Source organism: Lepeophtheirus salmonis, chromosome 4, assembly GCF_016086655.4.
Source record: "Lepeophtheirus salmonis chromosome 4, UVic_Lsal_1.4, whole genome shotgun sequence".
Classification (NCBI taxonomy): Eukaryota; Metazoa; Arthropoda; class Copepoda; order Siphonostomatoida; family Caligidae; genus Lepeophtheirus; species Lepeophtheirus salmonis.
The window spans coordinates 52781544-52800426 of NC_052134.2; the positions used below are offsets into that span (position 1 = coordinate 52781544).

Below are 18883 nucleotides of genomic sequence, written 5' to 3' on the forward strand. Positions count from 1 at the left end.
TAAATTTGAAATTTCATATATTAAATTTTATAGATAAAAATTTTCTGGTAAAAAGCAAGAATGATTTAATTTGGGGGAGCTACAGCCCCTCCAGCCCACCCCATGTGGACACCCTTGCTTTATGCAATCTTATACTCATAGTGTAGATAACAATTAATTATTAGAATGGAAAGAGTAAAATGATTTTCTATAATTACAATACTTTTCTTGTACCTAATCAATAAAAACTTGATTATTTGTACAAATCTAGCTATTTTTAGTACTCATTACTTCCATTTAATTCAAATACAATTGTTTATCATTGACATCAAGTAGTATTCAATGAAAGTCTTAAGTTTCTTTTATACATAAAGCCATTAAATGAAGTTTGATCAAGATTTATTGACAATTTGTCAATTTTAAGTAGTAAAAATATCAATTTTGAGTCCCCTATAAGGCGCCTCCTTCAATTGTGTTGTAATTTATGACAACAGTGTAAACAAACCTTCAATTACATATAGTTGCAACATAAATAAACTACTATAAATTATATTGTGTCAAAAATACATTTTTTCAACTTTGCGTGGATGCACAAAATACTCTTGTTGACCTAAATATGCTGACAAATCCAGGAAAAGTTGTTGAAAGTGGACTTTGGAAGAAAAAAGATCCGTTTTACAGGTTTTAGTCCAACTAAAATAGTTCCTGTACTAATGGAGGGTGGATTTCATATAACAAGGGGATCTCCTGTATTAACAACATAGCTTAAGATATTGCATCATTCACTAAACGAATGATTAGATGACAGCCGTATTGATACGATATTTATGATGACAACACCTTCCTTTGCGCATGTCTAGCTAGCACCAGGATCATAAAATAGCTAGTTGCGTGAAGATAGCTAACTTTTTCCTTTTCCTTTTCTTCTTTTTTTCCCCTCACAATTCATTTTTTTATATTTGAAAATATGAACAACAGCTGAAATTCAAATAATATACCATAATACATTGTTATCTAATACAATATATAAGAGGGGGAAACGTTGCATGCAGATGATAAAAACACCCGGCCTCGTAGTAGTCCTAGTAGTCAAACACACAGCACTTTTTTTATGACTAATTTTCCGTTTTGTATATTTACTTTTTGTACATAGTATCTACGGAATAGCATGTCTGCATTTAAAAAAAACGCGGGTTTTAGTCATGTTCATCATTGTGTTGCGAAGGAAGGAATTGCGAAACTCCAGTCTAAGAATAGTGTTTGTTTGATAAGAACGTTGTTAATTGCTACACATTCTGCATTATTGTTTAAATCCAAGGAAATATGGGCTTGGTAGAGGATGAGTCCGGTAATTTTCCCTTGTTTTATTTGTATATGTTCTTCTGACAAATTTTATTTTGATATATTTATATTGTGTAAATAATACTACGTGAATTGCCCTAATCATGTAGAGTTATTATTTATTAACTTATTTAAGATTGGTATTATTAAATATTATCATGTTATAGACGAATGAATTGTTGATAATGTTATGTAATTTTGTAGTTGGGTATAGATATATTTTGCGTATGAGGCCGATAATGAACGCCCTAGGTGTGGTGCCCATCCTGTTTTTTATTTCCTGAGAAATCAAATTATTCACGAATTGTATTCCTATTCATGACACATAGAATATAATATATTCATCAATTCTTAATTCATTCAATATCAGGATTTCAAAACTCCTGACGAGTTCTTCCCGTCATCATCTTTTAAATACATAATACGCACAAATCAAGTCGTGAATTTTATTAGCAAATTAGTCATGCCTACAAAATCACAATTAATTTGATGGAATTGTTTATAATTTGATGATTGAAGGGTTTATATAATTACAGGGTTTTTATACATTACCATCCCATCAAAATTGACTTAGACCTCCTCTAAATTAAGGGGTTACCAACCGTCATTACTTGGACATGTCCTATTTTAACACCCTGCCCTGGAACTACTTTTTTATTTATCTATGAAATGTCTGATTTTATGAGTTTAATCAAGACCCTAAATATTTAGATACATTTAGATCGGGATCAGTACCCTCTTTTATGGGAATAAAACTCTGAATAAGGTTTACAAAAAAGTGCAATAAATAAGAATTTAATAATGTATACAATATTCCTCGTTTGAGCAGACCACAGCCTTAAGCCTCTTATACATTAGTACAGCTGGTACGCACAAGTGTTTAAGGTGGAATATTAACCAAAAATAAACGTCCCCAGCTGTCATTAGACAATCCTTGCTCACTCTTGGAATAGCATTGACCTTCCCATTTGCCATACCCAACAGCATAGCAAAGTCCAAAGACTTATAATGAGTCAGGGGAAGCATGCTAAAAGTACTCTCAATGGATTTTCATCACACCTGGACAATATTGGTAGTTGTAGTCCATATCCTGTTGAAAACAGGATATGGGCATATGCACCTCTTGAATCCAGGGCTATGTCTTAGTCTGGAGGAGATCCAAGCCCTCATTTAAGTGTCCTTGTTGATCTATTTAACAACAAAAGGCTATTTTTGACATTATAGGTCACTTTAACCCATACCATATGGAGGCTGGATTTCAAAGTGTTAATATATTTAGTACTATAGTTGTATAAAATATGATCGTAATGCGTGCAAAAATTATTTTTGCCAATCTGAAGAGTGGTTTTTTTTGTATTTTTTAGTTCCTTCCTCTTATAGATGCTTGCAGCTAATCTAATGAAACGTTATTACAGCTAAGTGGCTATCCTCTAAAACATTGTTTAAATTGTCAGGGTTACCATGCAATTAGTCGGTGACTTTTATTTTTACATACTGGAGTGTCATATTTTATACACTTTTAATGTAATTCCCTTTATCCAAACGCTGAGGCCCTCAATGCCATTGTCAGCCAACACTGTGATGCTGTGACAGTGGACTACATCTTCAGTTGGGGTCAGGCCTTCCCTTACCACCTGGAAGCCATAATTACCGCTAAGGGCGGCTACATTAATGATTAAGAGAGCTCTGATACACTTTGTTTTTTAGTATTCATTTTGTTGAAATTCTATTGTATATATAATAAGTAATATATTGTTGAATTTTAAAATTCCAAGTGTTCAGATTTTAATGGACCTTTCGTTAGTATGGGACTATCTGTATTTATGACAACTCGTTTTGTTTCAAATTTTTTGAAAAATTGTGCCAATTTATTCAATCATATACAATTAAAAATAATTATTATTTGATTGTATACATACCTATTTCATGAATGCTGATTATTTTAATGAGATAATTAGATGAGTACATTTCATAATTGTCTCTCATATGTTTGGTATAAAGTATGTACGTACGGTTGTATGTTAAGACTTGAGTGTTTTTATTTTTTTTTTCCTATTTCGATTAATGTGGGCCTACTATTCACAATACTTTACAAAGTAATACGAAAGAAAATAACAATAACAAAAGAGTGGAGGCTTGTACATTAACCATATTTACGTTATAGCAAAACAACGTTGATTCATTAGTCAATAACTCCTTTGTAACTTAAGGTGATCCCTAAATCCCTCATTCACAAAAGAAATCAAATCTCCATTAGTCATTAGTTGGAGGTAAGACACAGCCTTGTCCGTCATTTAATGTAATTAATTATCTACGAATTCCTTGTTGTCACTTCTTGTATAAATTTACAAGTTCTCACATCAACTATTTTTTTTATATTAGCGGCCATTAATTGTACTAATATAGTAACGTCCGCCGGAAATGTGTATATAATTTTTCAAAAATCAACAGCTGTTTACCAATAATTAAATTTTAGTAAAGAAATTTGAAAAGTCCACAGCTTTTAACAAAAAGTTTCAAATATTAAATTTTTTCGGAAAAAATTTCCAAAATCTTCAACTCTTCATAAAAAAAATTAAATTATGAATATTAAATTTTTTGATTTTTTTTTTTTAAATCCATAGTTATTCAAAGAAAATTAAATTTAAAAAAAAAAGGATTTTTTTTTTTTTTTTTTTTTTTTGATATTTTTTGTACCCTACATCCCTTCCAGTCCACCCCCTGCGGACACCCCTATAATAATTTATTTTTGATTGATTAACATTTGCTATACATAAAATTTATTGTGATTTTTTTGGTTTCAATTAGCTTTTTATCTAATCTCAACCTCGACCTGGAAAAGGAAAAAAACCAAAAACATATAGTTACTAGTCTTCTGTACTTTTTTTCTTATCAACTGTTCATTATTATTTAGAGAATATTGATTAATTATTATATATGTTGTATTCAAGTTGTCATCTTATACGATTTGAAACTAGTTTCAAATTTTTCCTTTCCCTTTTGACAGTTGAGATTCAGAGTGAATAAAAGGTCTAGTCGTGATAAGGCATAAAATCCGTTCTGTTCTAGTTATCAGTCCTTAAAAAGGCTCACATATTTTAAAACGCACTCTCCAGAAGGCATTATCTTTATTCATCATATTAAATTTAAGTCTTACATCAGTATACTAACTGAATTATGTAACCCACAAAAACTTTAAATATATTTCAATAAACTGGTGAAAATTGATTGATAGACAATGACATCACTAGTTGATATATGTATATGGTGACGTCATTTAGCAAATATTGTTTTATTGGACTACTTTTACGTTTGATTCCTACGCGTTCTTACCATTAAGGACGGGCATGTATAGCATGCACAAAATACCTTTAATGTATTTTGAAATTAAAACATTTCCTCCAAAAAAATATTGGAGAAAAGGCCCACAATAAGGGACTATTCATTTGTCAATTATTCTCAACTATGAAATTAATAATCAATCACTGTTGGGAATTTTAGGTAAATCATAATACATACAATGATACCCTGGGAGCACTTAAAAGGTACATAACAGTTGATATTTTTGACTAACTAACAGAAGATTTTGCGTCTTTTTCCGTTTCTTTTTAGAATAAAATTTACCCGATACATTAAAGGTAAGGACGTGACAAATGATATAATTAGTATGTAACTCTCAATCATTTAATGTACCACAGAATACTTTTTTTATCAATAATAAAAACTAATTGCAGTTAGAGAAGTTATTTATTACTCATTTTTAATATATCAAATAATATATATCTCATTGATTTTCTGAAGAACTGACGGTCCTACGATTGAAATGAACCGAATAAATAAGGATCGACTCAAAACTATTGGAAAACCACATATTATTATTTTTCAATTACAGTAATTGGACCCTACAATTTCAAAAACGGTTCATAGAGCCTTTATAAGGATAATCAGGACGTCTGTTGTGGGTGTGCGAGAATGGATGTAGCCCTCCTCCCCAAATAAGGGATTTTTTTACTAAAAAATTTATTATTTGAATTTTTTTATTATTAGAAAATTAAATATTTGAATTTTTTTTCAAAAAAATTAAATATTTTAAATTTAATTTTGTTGTTCACTTTAATTTAATTTCCTATAAATGGCTATGAGTTTTTAAATTTTTCTCCAAAAAAATAAAATATTAGAATTTTTTTTTAAATTCAATTTTTATTCCAATCAAAATTATTTATGGGTAATAACTACGGTTTTTTCGAATTTTTTTGAAAATAGCTATAGATTTTTGTAAAAAAATCACAAAAAAGTTAATTTTTGAGAATAACTATGGATTTTTGAAAAAAAATTCAAAAAAATTTAATTTTTACCATTTTTCTCTTTAAATTTTTTATTTCTTTTCTAAAAATATATATAAAATAGAATCCTGGCAACGCCTTGATAATCCGGAGCAAATGGGTTATTATTACGTTGCTTTACTTAGACAACGATTCGTTTTATTTACCTATTTAATGAGGGGGGGGGGTGGAGGTGTTCTTTAAATATAATTTTGTATGTGCGTACATAAATTATTATTAAATGTCTTGACATAACTCATAACTGACACCCCCACCAAGATTTTTTATTTATACAGAAAGAAATCTCGGCATGGTTCTTCTTCCCAAAAGAGCTCTGATTAAATCTTGTACATTTTTTTGACTCAGTTTGAGTCGATAGATCGTTGTGAAAAGTTATAAATATATCGTTTTCTGTTTTGAATAACTTTTTTGTGTTTAAAACACGTGATAATTTGAAAGAAATAATTTATTTATATCAAAATGGGGTTCCTTGGTAAGTCATAATAGATCTTTTATATTGTATATTCTATATAAAGTAGTGATATGCCTATTTGAGTCGAAGCGGGGCGATCCGTGCTCATAAATTAGAAAATGAAAATAATTTGGTTAAAAAACAAAGTAGTAATAGAGTGAAAACTCGGTTCGAGACGGCTTTTTTGAATTTGGTATTATGTGATTTTTTTTTCTGGACTTATTTGAACGAGTCTTTTGGTCAAGATTGCAGTCTCAGGCCATTGAGAGAAACATAATCGTTTTCAAATTGTGGACCGATTTTTTCGATCTCACAATTTGGAAACAAACAATTTATATATAATATTGAGCAAGGCCGATTATTTTTGTGAGACGGATGTAACTACAACTTTTCTATGTAATCAGTCCAGACTAAAATTTTTTTAAATTATCCATAATAGACAACAAAAATTAAAAATGTCTCAGACCGAAACCCAACGCATGATCACTGATTATTTTATATCAAGTTAGATTCATCTACATTCAAGTCCTAGTAGATATAATTTGCCTATTTTTGATGCACTATTTTATCGATTTTTATAGGGTCTATGAGTACTAATGAATTTTAAGTAATTATGAGATCGATTGTGCAATTTGTTACAAAACGGCGCTATATGTCTACATAGTCAATCTCCTTAGAGATTAGAAGAACTTTGTTAGAAATTGGCTATTGATTAGGAAATCCCTTATGGACAGCTTTCCTGGGAAAACTCAAAACTAGGGATGTGTTAGAACCATTGAACCTTCTTTGCTAAATCCTTAACCAATTAATAATTAATCAATCTTGATCCATTTTTATAAAAATAATCAATACTTTAATTAAGCCTACATTAAGAATAGTAGAAGATTATTTTCGGCCATAAAATATACTTACAATTTTACTGAACTAATTAAATTGTTAAACAAAGGTACTGAACTATAATATTAATGAAAACTATTTCTTCTAGAGGGTGCTTTAACATTTGGGAAGTTTTTGACGATCTGATAAAGGGGCAGATAGGAGATATATAATCCAACATTTGATTAGGTTTAGCAATAACAATCAAGCCGACTCAATAAAGTAATGAGTGTACTAGGGTTTTTTAGAGTTTGAAAATCCACTCAAGTCGTGTCATACCGAGTCAAACCAACACTTATTTAAAGATGTATTGTCTATTTTTAGTAGTATTTTTGTATCGTCTTAGGACCGGTTCTATCAGTCTTTGGGACAATTCCTTAAGACTGTGAGTTCTAGAACTATTTTTTAAAAATAAATAAAGTTGAGTGACGTTACAAACACCAAACTTTTATCAGTTTTAGGACTGATATGCAGGACTGAAGTGGACGGGCCTGCAGTTTTCGGCCCTAAAGAAGGATCGCAGCAACACTAATTATTAGACATCATACACTAATCAATATTTATATGATTCCATGTGTGTGAATTGAAAAGACAGAAGATCGAGGAGGGTCCTGTACTTTACTATCAAAAATGATAAATAAATATTGATCATTGATTATCACCCCCAGAGAGCCGGAGAGATAACTAGGGGTTTTTTAATAGCTCAGTAAGAAAGGAGGAGGCCTTTGCAAATTTTGCTAGTTTCTTTTTTTGGCGTGGTACATTTTGTACCTAGGGTTTTTTTCTTCTTCTACAAATGTTGAGTCATGTATTGATCCATCATCAATGTAGCGACGTTCTACTATTGAACAGTTGTGAATGTATCAAATATATTGATTAATATTTTGAGAGATTAGGGATAACACTTGTCCATAGTTGAGATCCTCTATTAATAAAAAAAAAATACGCATTGTATTTAATATAATATTTCGTCTCCAGCCATACAACATATTACAGGTATGATTTGAAATACGAGTTATATTCTTTCTTGGTGTGAGTCAAAGCAATTTGTACCAATAGAAATAACTCTTGTTCAGCATATGTAAATGCAAATTTTTTGTTGCTCAGTATCTATTTTGTATTTATTATAAACTCGTAAATTGGGCTGCTCGTATCTCAAGATATAACTGTATCTCTAACGATATTTTATCACGAGTGCATGTTTATTTAACGGCTTCTTTAGATACGTACGAGTACGTGCGTGTGTATAATGTTAATAATGTCCGACAAACGATGGAATGAATAATTTTCTATAAGTTGCAACTTGTGGAAGCTACAATTTTGTAGGGATCTAAAACTTTGAAGTCAGTTAGTAGTGAGATTTGTGGTCTTACTACGTTATTACGTCATAAGTGCTATGATGTCAACTAACTAGGCTCTTAAGTTCTTTTAAAAATAAAATCGTTAAATGACAAACAATGCATGCAAACATACAAATTTATTGACTTGAGATTCAACATTAAACACTTGTTTTTAGGCCTTTATGACGAAGTAAGTGGCTTTTATTTGAAATTTTTTGGATCTAAATATGATATTTGATTTTTTTTATTGATGATGCCTGAGCAACACCCGGGGCTAGAATGTATTTGCAAGTGTGGAGAGGTAGGAGGGAGTAAAATTTTGCAATGATTAGAACCTCCGGGGTATCTGCATGATTTAAAAAAAAATATGACGTTGTCTGGACTTTTACTCAAGATTAGTTGTGTGTTAACAGGGAACGTACACAGGGAGTGGGCTGGGGGGGCGTTAGCCCCTCCCCTCAAGTAAAGGAATTTTTTCTTTTTATTAGAAAATTTAATAATTTTTTTTTTTTTTTTCCAAAAAATTTAACATTAGAAATTTATTAAAAAAATTATATTTAAAATATATTTTCTCGGACAGTTGTTGGCTTTTGAAATTTGTTTCCAAAATATTTTATTTTGGAAAAAATTTTTACCAATAAATTTTCTCATTTGAAAAATTTATTTATTATTATTTGTGAATAGCTGGGGTCTTTTGAATTATTTTTTTTCCAAAAAAAACATAATTTTTTGTTAACAGTTATGGGCTTTTGAAATTATTTCCAAAAAAAATTATTATTTTTTAATTTCTATTTTTTTGAAATTTTTCTCAAAAAATTTTTATATTTGGATTTTTTTCCTAAAAAACCAAGCCAAAAAAATTATATATATAATCCTGCGGACGCCCTTGGTTAACTTAACATATTGGCCATTAACATTACTTGGTCATTATGTAGGTACGAATGGTAAAAGAAGCCCTTTTTAACTTTTAGCAAATAAATTATAAAAGTGGTTTTGGAATCTGATAACATAAGGCTTTGAAATATATTCATGCCATTTACACCAAGCGCTTGAAAAATCTTCGAATATCAACATAGGCCTAAAATACCAAAAACTTTTTGGCCTTTTGAAATATTAAATTTTCTACTTAAAAGAAAAAATTCCTTAATTTGGGGGAGGGTACAGCCCCTTCAGGCCACCCCAGTGGACGCTCCTGGGTATCAGTGTACAAACAAGTAGGCCGTATAATCTACAAGTAATATTTTAATCTCATGTTTCGGTCACAGTAGCATGTAGGTCAATCTGCTTGTACAGACTACAACTTGTACACCACATAAGAAACATGAGAAGAGTTTTAGCATTCAAATAAAACAATGATATACAGAAAATATATTTGTGTGTATTTTGACATAAAGAAGGGGAAATATATATTTTTTTAACAAAACAATAATGCTATTATCAATTTGCCGGATATTACAACTTCTTACTTAGTTGATAACAGAATAATATATTAATAAATAAAGTGGAAAAGTTGTGAATTAAAGGAGCTAGTTTCAGGGGAGAGAGAGATAGAGAGAGAAAGTATATAGCTAGGGAGAGAAGAAGAGTTCAGGGGTTCTCCTACTTTCTAATATAATGATGAGGATTTTTCCTCGGAGAGCGCATGCCCAAGAAGATCAGAGCAACAACACACCGTGTTATGTACTACCAACATGTTCCCTATTACAACTAACTAACTATTAAAAGGAAGGTCCTTCTTGTGATCGGGGGAAATGTTCTTACTGATAAACAGAAAGGGATGAGAGTTGATCAGATTTTGCAGATCGTGTATCGTTGTTTATGTACAATTTAGTGTTTTTGTTATTTAGTTACAAATTATACTCATTTAAACAGAGAGTTTAATAATAAAAAAATCAATTAGCCAATAGAGTAACAGATTTATAATAGTGCATTGGACCACTTGTCACCGCAGAGTAAGTTATATATTATCTACAAAACTTTCTTAATTTGACAAATTTGTCACTTATATAATAAATAAATAAGTCCCTTTGCATCAAATGTTTAATTGCCCATTTTTATAATTAAAAGTACGTAGTGTTGGACTCTTTGAGTATTACTGATGCTCAAATATATATCCCAAATTCGAAACATAAGATATATAGGTAATAATGAGTAAAATTGAGTACAGTTTGAGTCCTCATATTCATTCTGTGCTCATTTAAGTCCCGTGTTGTTATTGCCCATCTTGGAGTCAGTAAAAAGTGAGTCCAAGTGGAGTCTCAAGTCTTTGATTGTGATATCATATCGAGTCCCAAGTATTTTAAATATTGAACTCAAAATAATCCCAAATTTGCCAAACTCAAAAATTGGTATGTTATCCACCTGCAGTCTATGCATAGCTCAACTTCCATAGATCTAGGTTAGTATCCCTTCCCAGATTGATTCTGTTCAATTCCTTTCTTATCGATACCCGCCATAGTTATGTCCGACCTTGTACGCTGAACTTCAAAAACTCGAATGTTTTTACTCGAATCTAGCACTAACTTTTAAAGCGCCCTTAGCATCTGGATCGTGATTTTTTATGGCCTCCACAAGAGAAGGAGTGGTCTAAAAGATAGTGTGTCTTACTCATAATCTCTCTCTACGAATTTGCAATTAGTATTTCTTTACCCGGGGTTATGACTCAGGGTTATGTTTATCTATTTATAATTAATTGATCCATAGATAATAAATTATTTACTTGGAGCCTACATAATCCAAAACAACTATTTTCCTTTTGAGAGAGAGAGAGAGTTGAAGTCTTGATATCAGTGAGTTGTGAGCCAAAGTAATTATTATTATAGATCATTCATCATTTCTTGTTTTCTCAACATTATATATTATATTATTTGCAATTACTCTGATTATAATCATAATCGAATTAACATTTATTTTGATTCAATGCATTGATTAATGCATATATCATAGGATCTTTTTTATACTTTATTCTCTTAAAAAAATTTAAAGGAGATTACCGGAGGAGTTGACTTAGAATAAAAAGAGAGGAGACTCTTTTAAAATCAATACATAATATAAATATATATTGATTATATCATTATTTCGCAAACTTTTAATAATATTATTTTATATTTACAGAATTTGAAACAATGTCTCCATCATCCGAGTTTGAAGAGTGCTTTGAACACTGCTGGGAAGAGGTACGAATTTGTCCAATGTACTTGGACCTTGACTCCGACCTTTATACATCCATCTTTATTGATATTTGTTATTTTACAGATAAGTGCAGATGGCAAGGATTCCATCAAGACGACGGAAGTCAAGGACTCCCTAGATTTAATGGGATTTAAATTACCCAATCATAAAGTACGGGATTTGTTGGAAGATTTCCAATCCCAAGGGAAGCTTAAAATGAATGATCCTGTGTCCAAGGATATGTTTAAAGAGGTAATTTATTGCTCTCAAAAGTGGGGGAAACTATTTTTATCATTAGTTCAAATGTGAGCCTTGCATACAGAAACAACCTAAAATGATTTTGCTATAATTGAGTTGAGATTAACTACATTTGTATAACTCCACGAATATTTATCGTCAACTTATATCAATAAATTATTCGGATTAATACTTTGGATACCCCACAAATTACAAATTAAATTAGGATAAGTTTATTGTCATAATTAAATAATTAGAAATTGATGGATTTTATTTATTTGAAAGGCCATATAATCGGAGCAAAAAAAAAGTCTTATTAATCACGTGAAGGGTTTAAACTATAGTTAACATTCTTGGGTCTTCCCCCTTCCCCTAAATTTGAATGCAAAGGCTATAATTGACCCAAATAGATATATAAAAATGATCTTTCTTCAAGATTGTTTTTTTGTTTCCTCATTGTAAGTGTTAAATACGTACTAATTATAATAATATACTTAGTACGTATTATTTGTTTAAGATATTTTGTTCAAAAAATGAAAGATATGCATAATATATTAATTAGGTAATTTATAGTGATGTATCCTCAAAATATACTAATATTATATTTTAAAGTGTTTCTTCGATATCATTCTACTTATTTTACTTTAATTTTTATACAGATTTGTACAACTCTCAAACAAAATGATACGACCGTGGATTGGAAGACAACAAAGGGCTTCACGGATGAAGAAGCCACTACTGATAAAAGTATAATTTTCTTTAATAATACCTTAATTAGTCTTATTATGTAATATCTTCTTACTTCGCTTGTTCTTTAAAAAAAATGTTGTTTTAATGTATGTAGTATGTTTAAAATTGGTCTATTCAAATAACGCTACGCAAATGTTATTTAATCCTATAACGCCTTTGTTTCTTTCATATTTGCTGTATATGATTTGGAATCCGAGATTACAGCAGTTTGACTCGATACTTCATGAATGCAATTGCAAATATTAACTAGAATGGGTACTCGGTAGATTGCAAAACTCCCGCCTTAAATCAAATTGAGTTATGTATCTCAATTTGTTCTAAATTTAAGGTCGATTTACACTTTTAATTAACGTTTTGTGTTACCTTGACCTATCAAAATTTAATGCTCTCTTAATTGTGACCATATATAATCTTGGTACACAGTATAATCAAGATCGATCTGCAACTTTTGGCGTAATCCTTGTCACTAACAAATTAACCGAACAAGAAATATAATTAAGAACATAATCTCCATTCAACTTTCTTGGCGGATGTGTTTAAAGCATTTTTTTAATCTGAAAACATACCTACAAACTATATTTGCTGCTTTTTTCTGTTATTGCCATCCTTCAAGTAAAAAAATAGTACTAAATAATATAAATGTTCAAAAAAATATTTACAAAAAAAGGACACATTTCTGGCTATAAAGGTCATGTTTCTCGAGTTAAAAGTTATTAGAAGCACAACATCTCAATCCAAGGCAAAAAGAGTCGACATTTACTGCCTAAATTGTTAAATAATTCATCATTTTCATAGTTGGTAATTATTGGCAACTGATTTTGCGCCTTTCCCCCGGTTTATTTCGTATGAAAGGTTGCGTTACACATTAAATGTTACGACTAGCAGTGTGTTACTTTGAATTAAAAATAATTTCTCAATTTCTATATATAACTCAAAAATCATATTTTTTGACTGATTATTAAAAGGAAAATATTTCTGTTTTGAGAAATGTAAAGGATTGTGGGCGTTATAGGGTTTAGCCCCTTTTTAATGATTTTATTAAGTATAGAATAATACTGCATTAAATTGTTCTTTGCATTTATAGATTGTTTTTCATAATATCATATTCTAGGTCAACATGGATATAGTTATCACATGATTCTGAAAGAAGAACAAAGAGCTTTTAGCGACTGGGTAAATGTTAATTTAGGTAATCAAGAGGATCTCAAATATATATTACCTCTACGTGAAGATGGCGAAGATCTTTATGAAAAAATTAGTGATGGAGTTTTATTATGGTAGGCAATGCAATTAATATGAATAAATCGTTAGGTCAATGCACTCCAGGGAGGCATTTCATGACTTCCTGGACTTGTCATGACTTTATCAACAAAAAGACATGTATTATGTTAATTATAAGACTTGAGGAAGCAAATTGAATTCGTTTTCTACTGTTTTATTATTATACCATTATTTCATCAATGTTTCTATTAGTGTTGGGGTTCGGTATGGAATTCTGGAACGGTCTGAGTTAAAATTGTAATTTGTTCGGTCCAACTTCGGTATAGACTAATCCTGAAATAAAATGATGTCTCCTAAAAAAATCCGTTCCACGTTTTGAATTTTGATATGAATCAAATCGATTTGGTCCGATATTTCGGTCCAGACCTTGATATCAGACCGTAGACCAAAATTTAATCGTTTGCAATTTGTGATCCATTTTTTCGGTCTGATTATATAGACCAATTGTTTGGGTTTTAATCTAAGGACCGATTTTCTCCCCACTTCTTATTTATCATTTCTACAAATATGATTTATGCGTCACATTTAAATTCATATTACGTCATTGGAGGTCGATGTTCACAATTTTGAAACAAAATTTACGCAATCAAAAATTAATCTATAGAGTTGGTCTATACCAAATTTAAATGAAAACAACCCTGATCCAATTCTTCTTGGGGACCGGTCCAGACTGAGCATCTTTAAAGGACTTAATTACTTTACTTCATTAAAAAAATTGAACGTTCTCGGACCGAGTCTCAACGCTAATTTACATCCTATTTTAAGTAGGTTGGAAACAAATTGGTTTATTTTTGCGTTCAGATGCTTGTTCTAAGAATCTATCATGTAGTGCTATTCGGATTACCGGTACTTCATATTGTAGTACCGGGGTACGGACGCATTTTAAACGATAATATACTAAATTGGTATTGAAACCGGTAATTGCAACTAGTGTTGTGTGAGTCCTTATTTATTCGGTTCAACCCAGTGTTAGGACCAGTCTGTAAGACTGTTGGTTCTTTGGCTTGCCAGTACTGAGGAAAAGAAGAAGAAATAAAGTTGAGTGACGTCATCAAGAACCGAACTTTATCAGTTTTTACAGTTGTATGCAGTACCGAATTGGACAAGACTGCAGTCTTCAGTCCTAAATAAGGATCGACACAACACTAATTGAAATTATAAGTATAACATAAAAGTAATCAAACTCTAAATTGTCGAATTTTGAAAATCAACAGCTGTTTACAAAAGATTTAGTTTTTATGAAAAATTGAAGAATTAATTATTCCTAGAAATTTGCATATTTTTGAAAATGAAGTGTTATGAAACGAAAACTAAAATATAAACATAACCCTTGTTCATATTTGATACTAATATAAATATATATTTTTTTTCAATAGTAAAATCATCAATTTCGTTGTGAAAGACACAATTGATCCCCGAGTTATCAATAAAAAGAAGAAGTTATCTGTTTTTCAAAAGCATGAAAATCTTACTCTAGCCATTAAATCTGCTCAGGTAATAATTAATAGTTATTTCAAAATTTAGTATGAAAAAACTAAACCTATTTATTGATACATTTTAGGCAATTGGATGCCATGTCGTCAATATGGATGCGCATATTCTTCATCAAGGGCGAAAACATATAATCTTAGGGCTGATATGGCAAATAATTAAGGTGTGTACTCTTGATAGTAAATAATTAATTATCGTAAACTAAATCATTGTTCTGCTATGTGTTTCAGCATTTTCTATTTGAGGGCATCACATTACAACATGTTCCTGGACTTTTGGCACTATGTCGTGAAGGTGAATCCGCTGAAGAACTTCTTAAAATGTCTCCCGAACAAATTTTATTAAGATGGGTCAACTTTCACCTAGAAAGAGCCGGCTCTGATAAAAGAGTTAACAATTTCTCGAATGATATTCGAGATTCAGAAGCTTATAGTCATCTCCTCTCTCAAATATCTCCAAAAGACGCAGGTGTTAATAAATCCGCTCTACAAATAACAGATTTACGTCAAAGAGCCGACAAAATGCTTCAGCAGGCTGAAAAAATTGAGTGTCGAGCGTTTGTTACTGCTCAAGATGTTGTGAATGGTGTTGAAAAGTTAAATTTGGCGTTTGTTGCTAATTTATTCAATAACTATGCAGGGTTAGATGATCCCGAAGAAGTGAGTGAATTTATCATTGAGGAGACTCGTGAAGAAAAAAGTAAGTTGAATTTTTTTTTATCCTAGAGAATGAGAACATAATTTATATATTTTCTTCATATATAGCTTATCGCAATTGGATGAACTCTCTTGGAGTGGATCCCTATGTCAACTATCTATATGGAGATTTGTATGATGGTTTGATTATATTTCAAATATACGACATTATCAAAAATGGAATGGTAAATTGGAAAAAAGTCACTCAGTAAGTATTACATATACATTAAATTAGAGAAATATCCAATTAATTTAATATTTCATAAATATATCTCCGTCAATTATGGGCTCTATATTCAAATTTTTGGGATGACATGAAATACCCAATTATTTTTAATATAGTTTAAGGCTATTTGATTCATGAGAATTTATTTGGCCTCAATATATTTTTCAATAAGTAGGGTGAAGGAATTTTTGCGACATGTAATTGTAAATGACAGCGCCTTCTCCAATGGATTTGTCAAAATACTTTATTAATCGAAAATAAGATAATTAGTTCAATACGAATGTATAAAACTCAATTTGGGAAAAAAATCACTCAAGCTTGCTTTAATGTTGGCAGACCACATATCTAGTTTAAAAATATTATTTTCTCCACTAGCTCATTTTGACTTTTCTCGATAACATATTTAAATTTATTTTATTATTTTTTAGAAAAAATCAATATTCAAAGATTCATGCAAAGAAAATCATTCAAATCCGTGATAATTGTAATTATGCTGTCGATCTTGGACGGGATTTAGAGTTGGTTATAGTCGGAGTCGATGGAAACGATATTATGCAAGGCAATAAAACACTAACTCTAGGACTTATTTGGCAACTCATGCGGAAGTATACTCTATCTTTACTAGCAAAATTAAGTCCTGATGGTAAACCAATGGCTGAGTCACAAATCCTCAGTTGGGCAAACCAGAAACTAGCTGAATCAGATAAAAATGTTGTCATTTATAGTTTTCAGGTTTGTTTTAATCCTCTTTTTATCTTATAATTAATCCTTATTCAAATTTTAAATCTATTTTTTTTAAAGGATTCAAGTATTAAGACGGCTCTTCCAATTATTCATCTCATTGATGCCCTTCGACCGGGGACCATTGATTATTCCATTGTTAAATCTGCTAACAGTTTAGATTTAGAGGTAATAACTAATATATCATTTCATTTATGGTGAATTAACACAAAAACAATCTTGAAAAAGAAAACAAAAAAGCACATGTACAATCCAATATTTCGTGGACATATTTCGGCTAATACTAGGAGGGCCGACCTTACCTATGCAACTGTAGGGTGCCCTGTACTTCCACTAGACCCCCTCCTGGATTGGAAAAGAATGAATATCTAAAAAGTCACATATACTTTTCAAACTAATAAAAATATTCCAAAGGGCCCCGATTTTATTTTCTAAAAAAATAAGATTCAAAATTAATTTCAAATTTTCAAAAAGAAAATAACCCCGAATTGATCCAGGTCCCCTTTGCGCTAAAAACGGACCGGGCCTCAATTATTATCTCTATGTCCTGTGCAATTTGTTTCGCATAGAGCCCATAATAGTTGAGAAAGGCTCTTAAATAAAGTTTTGTTTCCAAATTTCTGGTATAGGGTGGGATATCCAAGAATTGAAAAATCATTCTAGTATGCTTTTGTGTTGACGGTCATTTTATATTTTTTTGGCTATTTTTAATAAAATTATAATTGTTCTTTTTTTGCAGGACTGCTTAAGTAATGCAAAATATGCAATTGCAATGTGTCGGAAGATAGGTGCTCCCATATTCGCACTCCCAGAAGACATCACAGAGATGAAAAACAAAATGATTTTAACAGTTTACGCAAATTTAATGCTTGTGGATATTTCTTAAGACTTAGGATCTTCACACGATTTTCCATTAGACCATTTTATTTATTATTACTATTTTAAAGGCATTTAAGAATCAAAAAATCAATCTATAATATTCTCTAAGAATCAAAAAACCGCTTTTTTTTTTTAATATTGTACTTACAATTTTATACCAAAACATTATGTATTTTATACGGGATACCAAATAATATATTCATTAATTACTATCATTATGTATGGAATGACAATATATTAATATATACAATATTTTAAAAAACAATGATATCATGCACGGCGTTACCTTTGTTGTATCTCGCAGCCTTTTCTCTAAAAAATAATTAGACAACTCTTCCCCAATTATTGACTTATTTTTATTCAAATATTGATGAGCAAGATCATTCAACCAATCAACGTTGTTCAAAACACTGATAGGAGGAAAAGACGCAGAAAAAACTACGGCTGACAACAAAATACAAAGTAAATTTTGGACTTGTTGTATTTTGGTGGATGAATGTTAATTTGTTTGTTTGTATATATTATATGACTTCACTCTGAATTCCACAACTTGAATAGATTGTCTTTATATGAATTATTCATATCTTGCTGCAATTATGATCTAATTAATTATGTACACATACCTACTTTAAAGGACTCCTGTTTGTTAGACTTATAATGTAAATCCAAACTGCCTTAAAGTATTGTTGTTTTATTTTGTAATTTATCTGTTAATTATATAATTATTTGTTTCTCATTGAGTTTTTATCATGGGGAAGTTAATTATTATGGCCCATCAATGAATAATGTATTATTCAATTCAATTTATTATTCATTATAAATAAATACAACTTTGTAAGACATAAATGAATGACTTATCATCGACTATAGTTTATTCATTTGATGGATTTTAATTACAACTCAATCGGAAAATATGATGAAAATTTATCACACAACCTCTTTATATGAAAATAATTATTTTCTGTTGTATCAGCTATCAATTGCATCAATAAATGAATCGTCCTTATAATTAGAGATGAAAATCGTGTTTATTTTGGGCATGTTAAAAAAAAGAAACCGATAATGAACATGGTAACCCTGAC

At 30.4% G+C, this 18883-nt stretch overlaps 1 protein-coding gene across 7 annotated transcripts; it reads left to right on the forward strand.

Moving 5' to 3' along the window:
* The first annotated feature begins 959 nt into the window (after window positions 1–959).
* On the forward strand, window positions 960–18647 carry Fim (plastin-2 Fim). 7 transcript variants are annotated; one of them, XM_040710441.2, is made up of 12 exons: window positions 960–1327; window positions 11445–11506; window positions 11586–11753; window positions 12398–12485; window positions 13600–13765; window positions 15146–15263; window positions 15331–15423; window positions 15491–15959; window positions 16025–16163; window positions 16610–16913; window positions 16983–17090; window positions 17662–18647. In XM_040710441.2, exons 1-12 carry the CDS (start codon window positions 1303–1305, stop codon window positions 17806–17808), a joined length of 1887 nt encoding a protein of 628 aa, XP_040566375.1. In that variant the 5' UTR covers window positions 960–1302; the 3' UTR covers window positions 17809–18647. The 7 variants fall into 7 exon arrangements, with proteins under 7 accessions (XP_040566375.1, XP_040566377.1, XP_040566376.1 ...); XM_040710443.2 differs by lacking the exon at window positions 960–1327 and adding an exon at window positions 3281–3590; XM_040710442.2 differs by lacking the exon at window positions 960–1327 and adding an exon at window positions 6000–6135.
* The last annotated feature ends 236 nt before the right edge of the window (window positions 18648–18883 follow it).

Excerpts from the sequence above, each read along its gene's own strand:
- Fim (XM_040710441.2), top strand. The coding sequence starts at position 1,303 with ATGGGCTTGGTAGAGGATGAGTCCG. Across the intron at positions 11,754-12,397 it reads CCAAGGATATGTTTAAAGAG|ATTTGTACAACTCTCAAACA; the intron begins GTAATTTATTGC and ends ATTTTTATACAG. Across the intron at positions 13,766-15,145 it reads AGTGATGGAGTTTTATTATG|TAAAATCATCAATTTCGTTG; the intron begins GTAGGCAATGCA and ends TTTTTTCAATAG.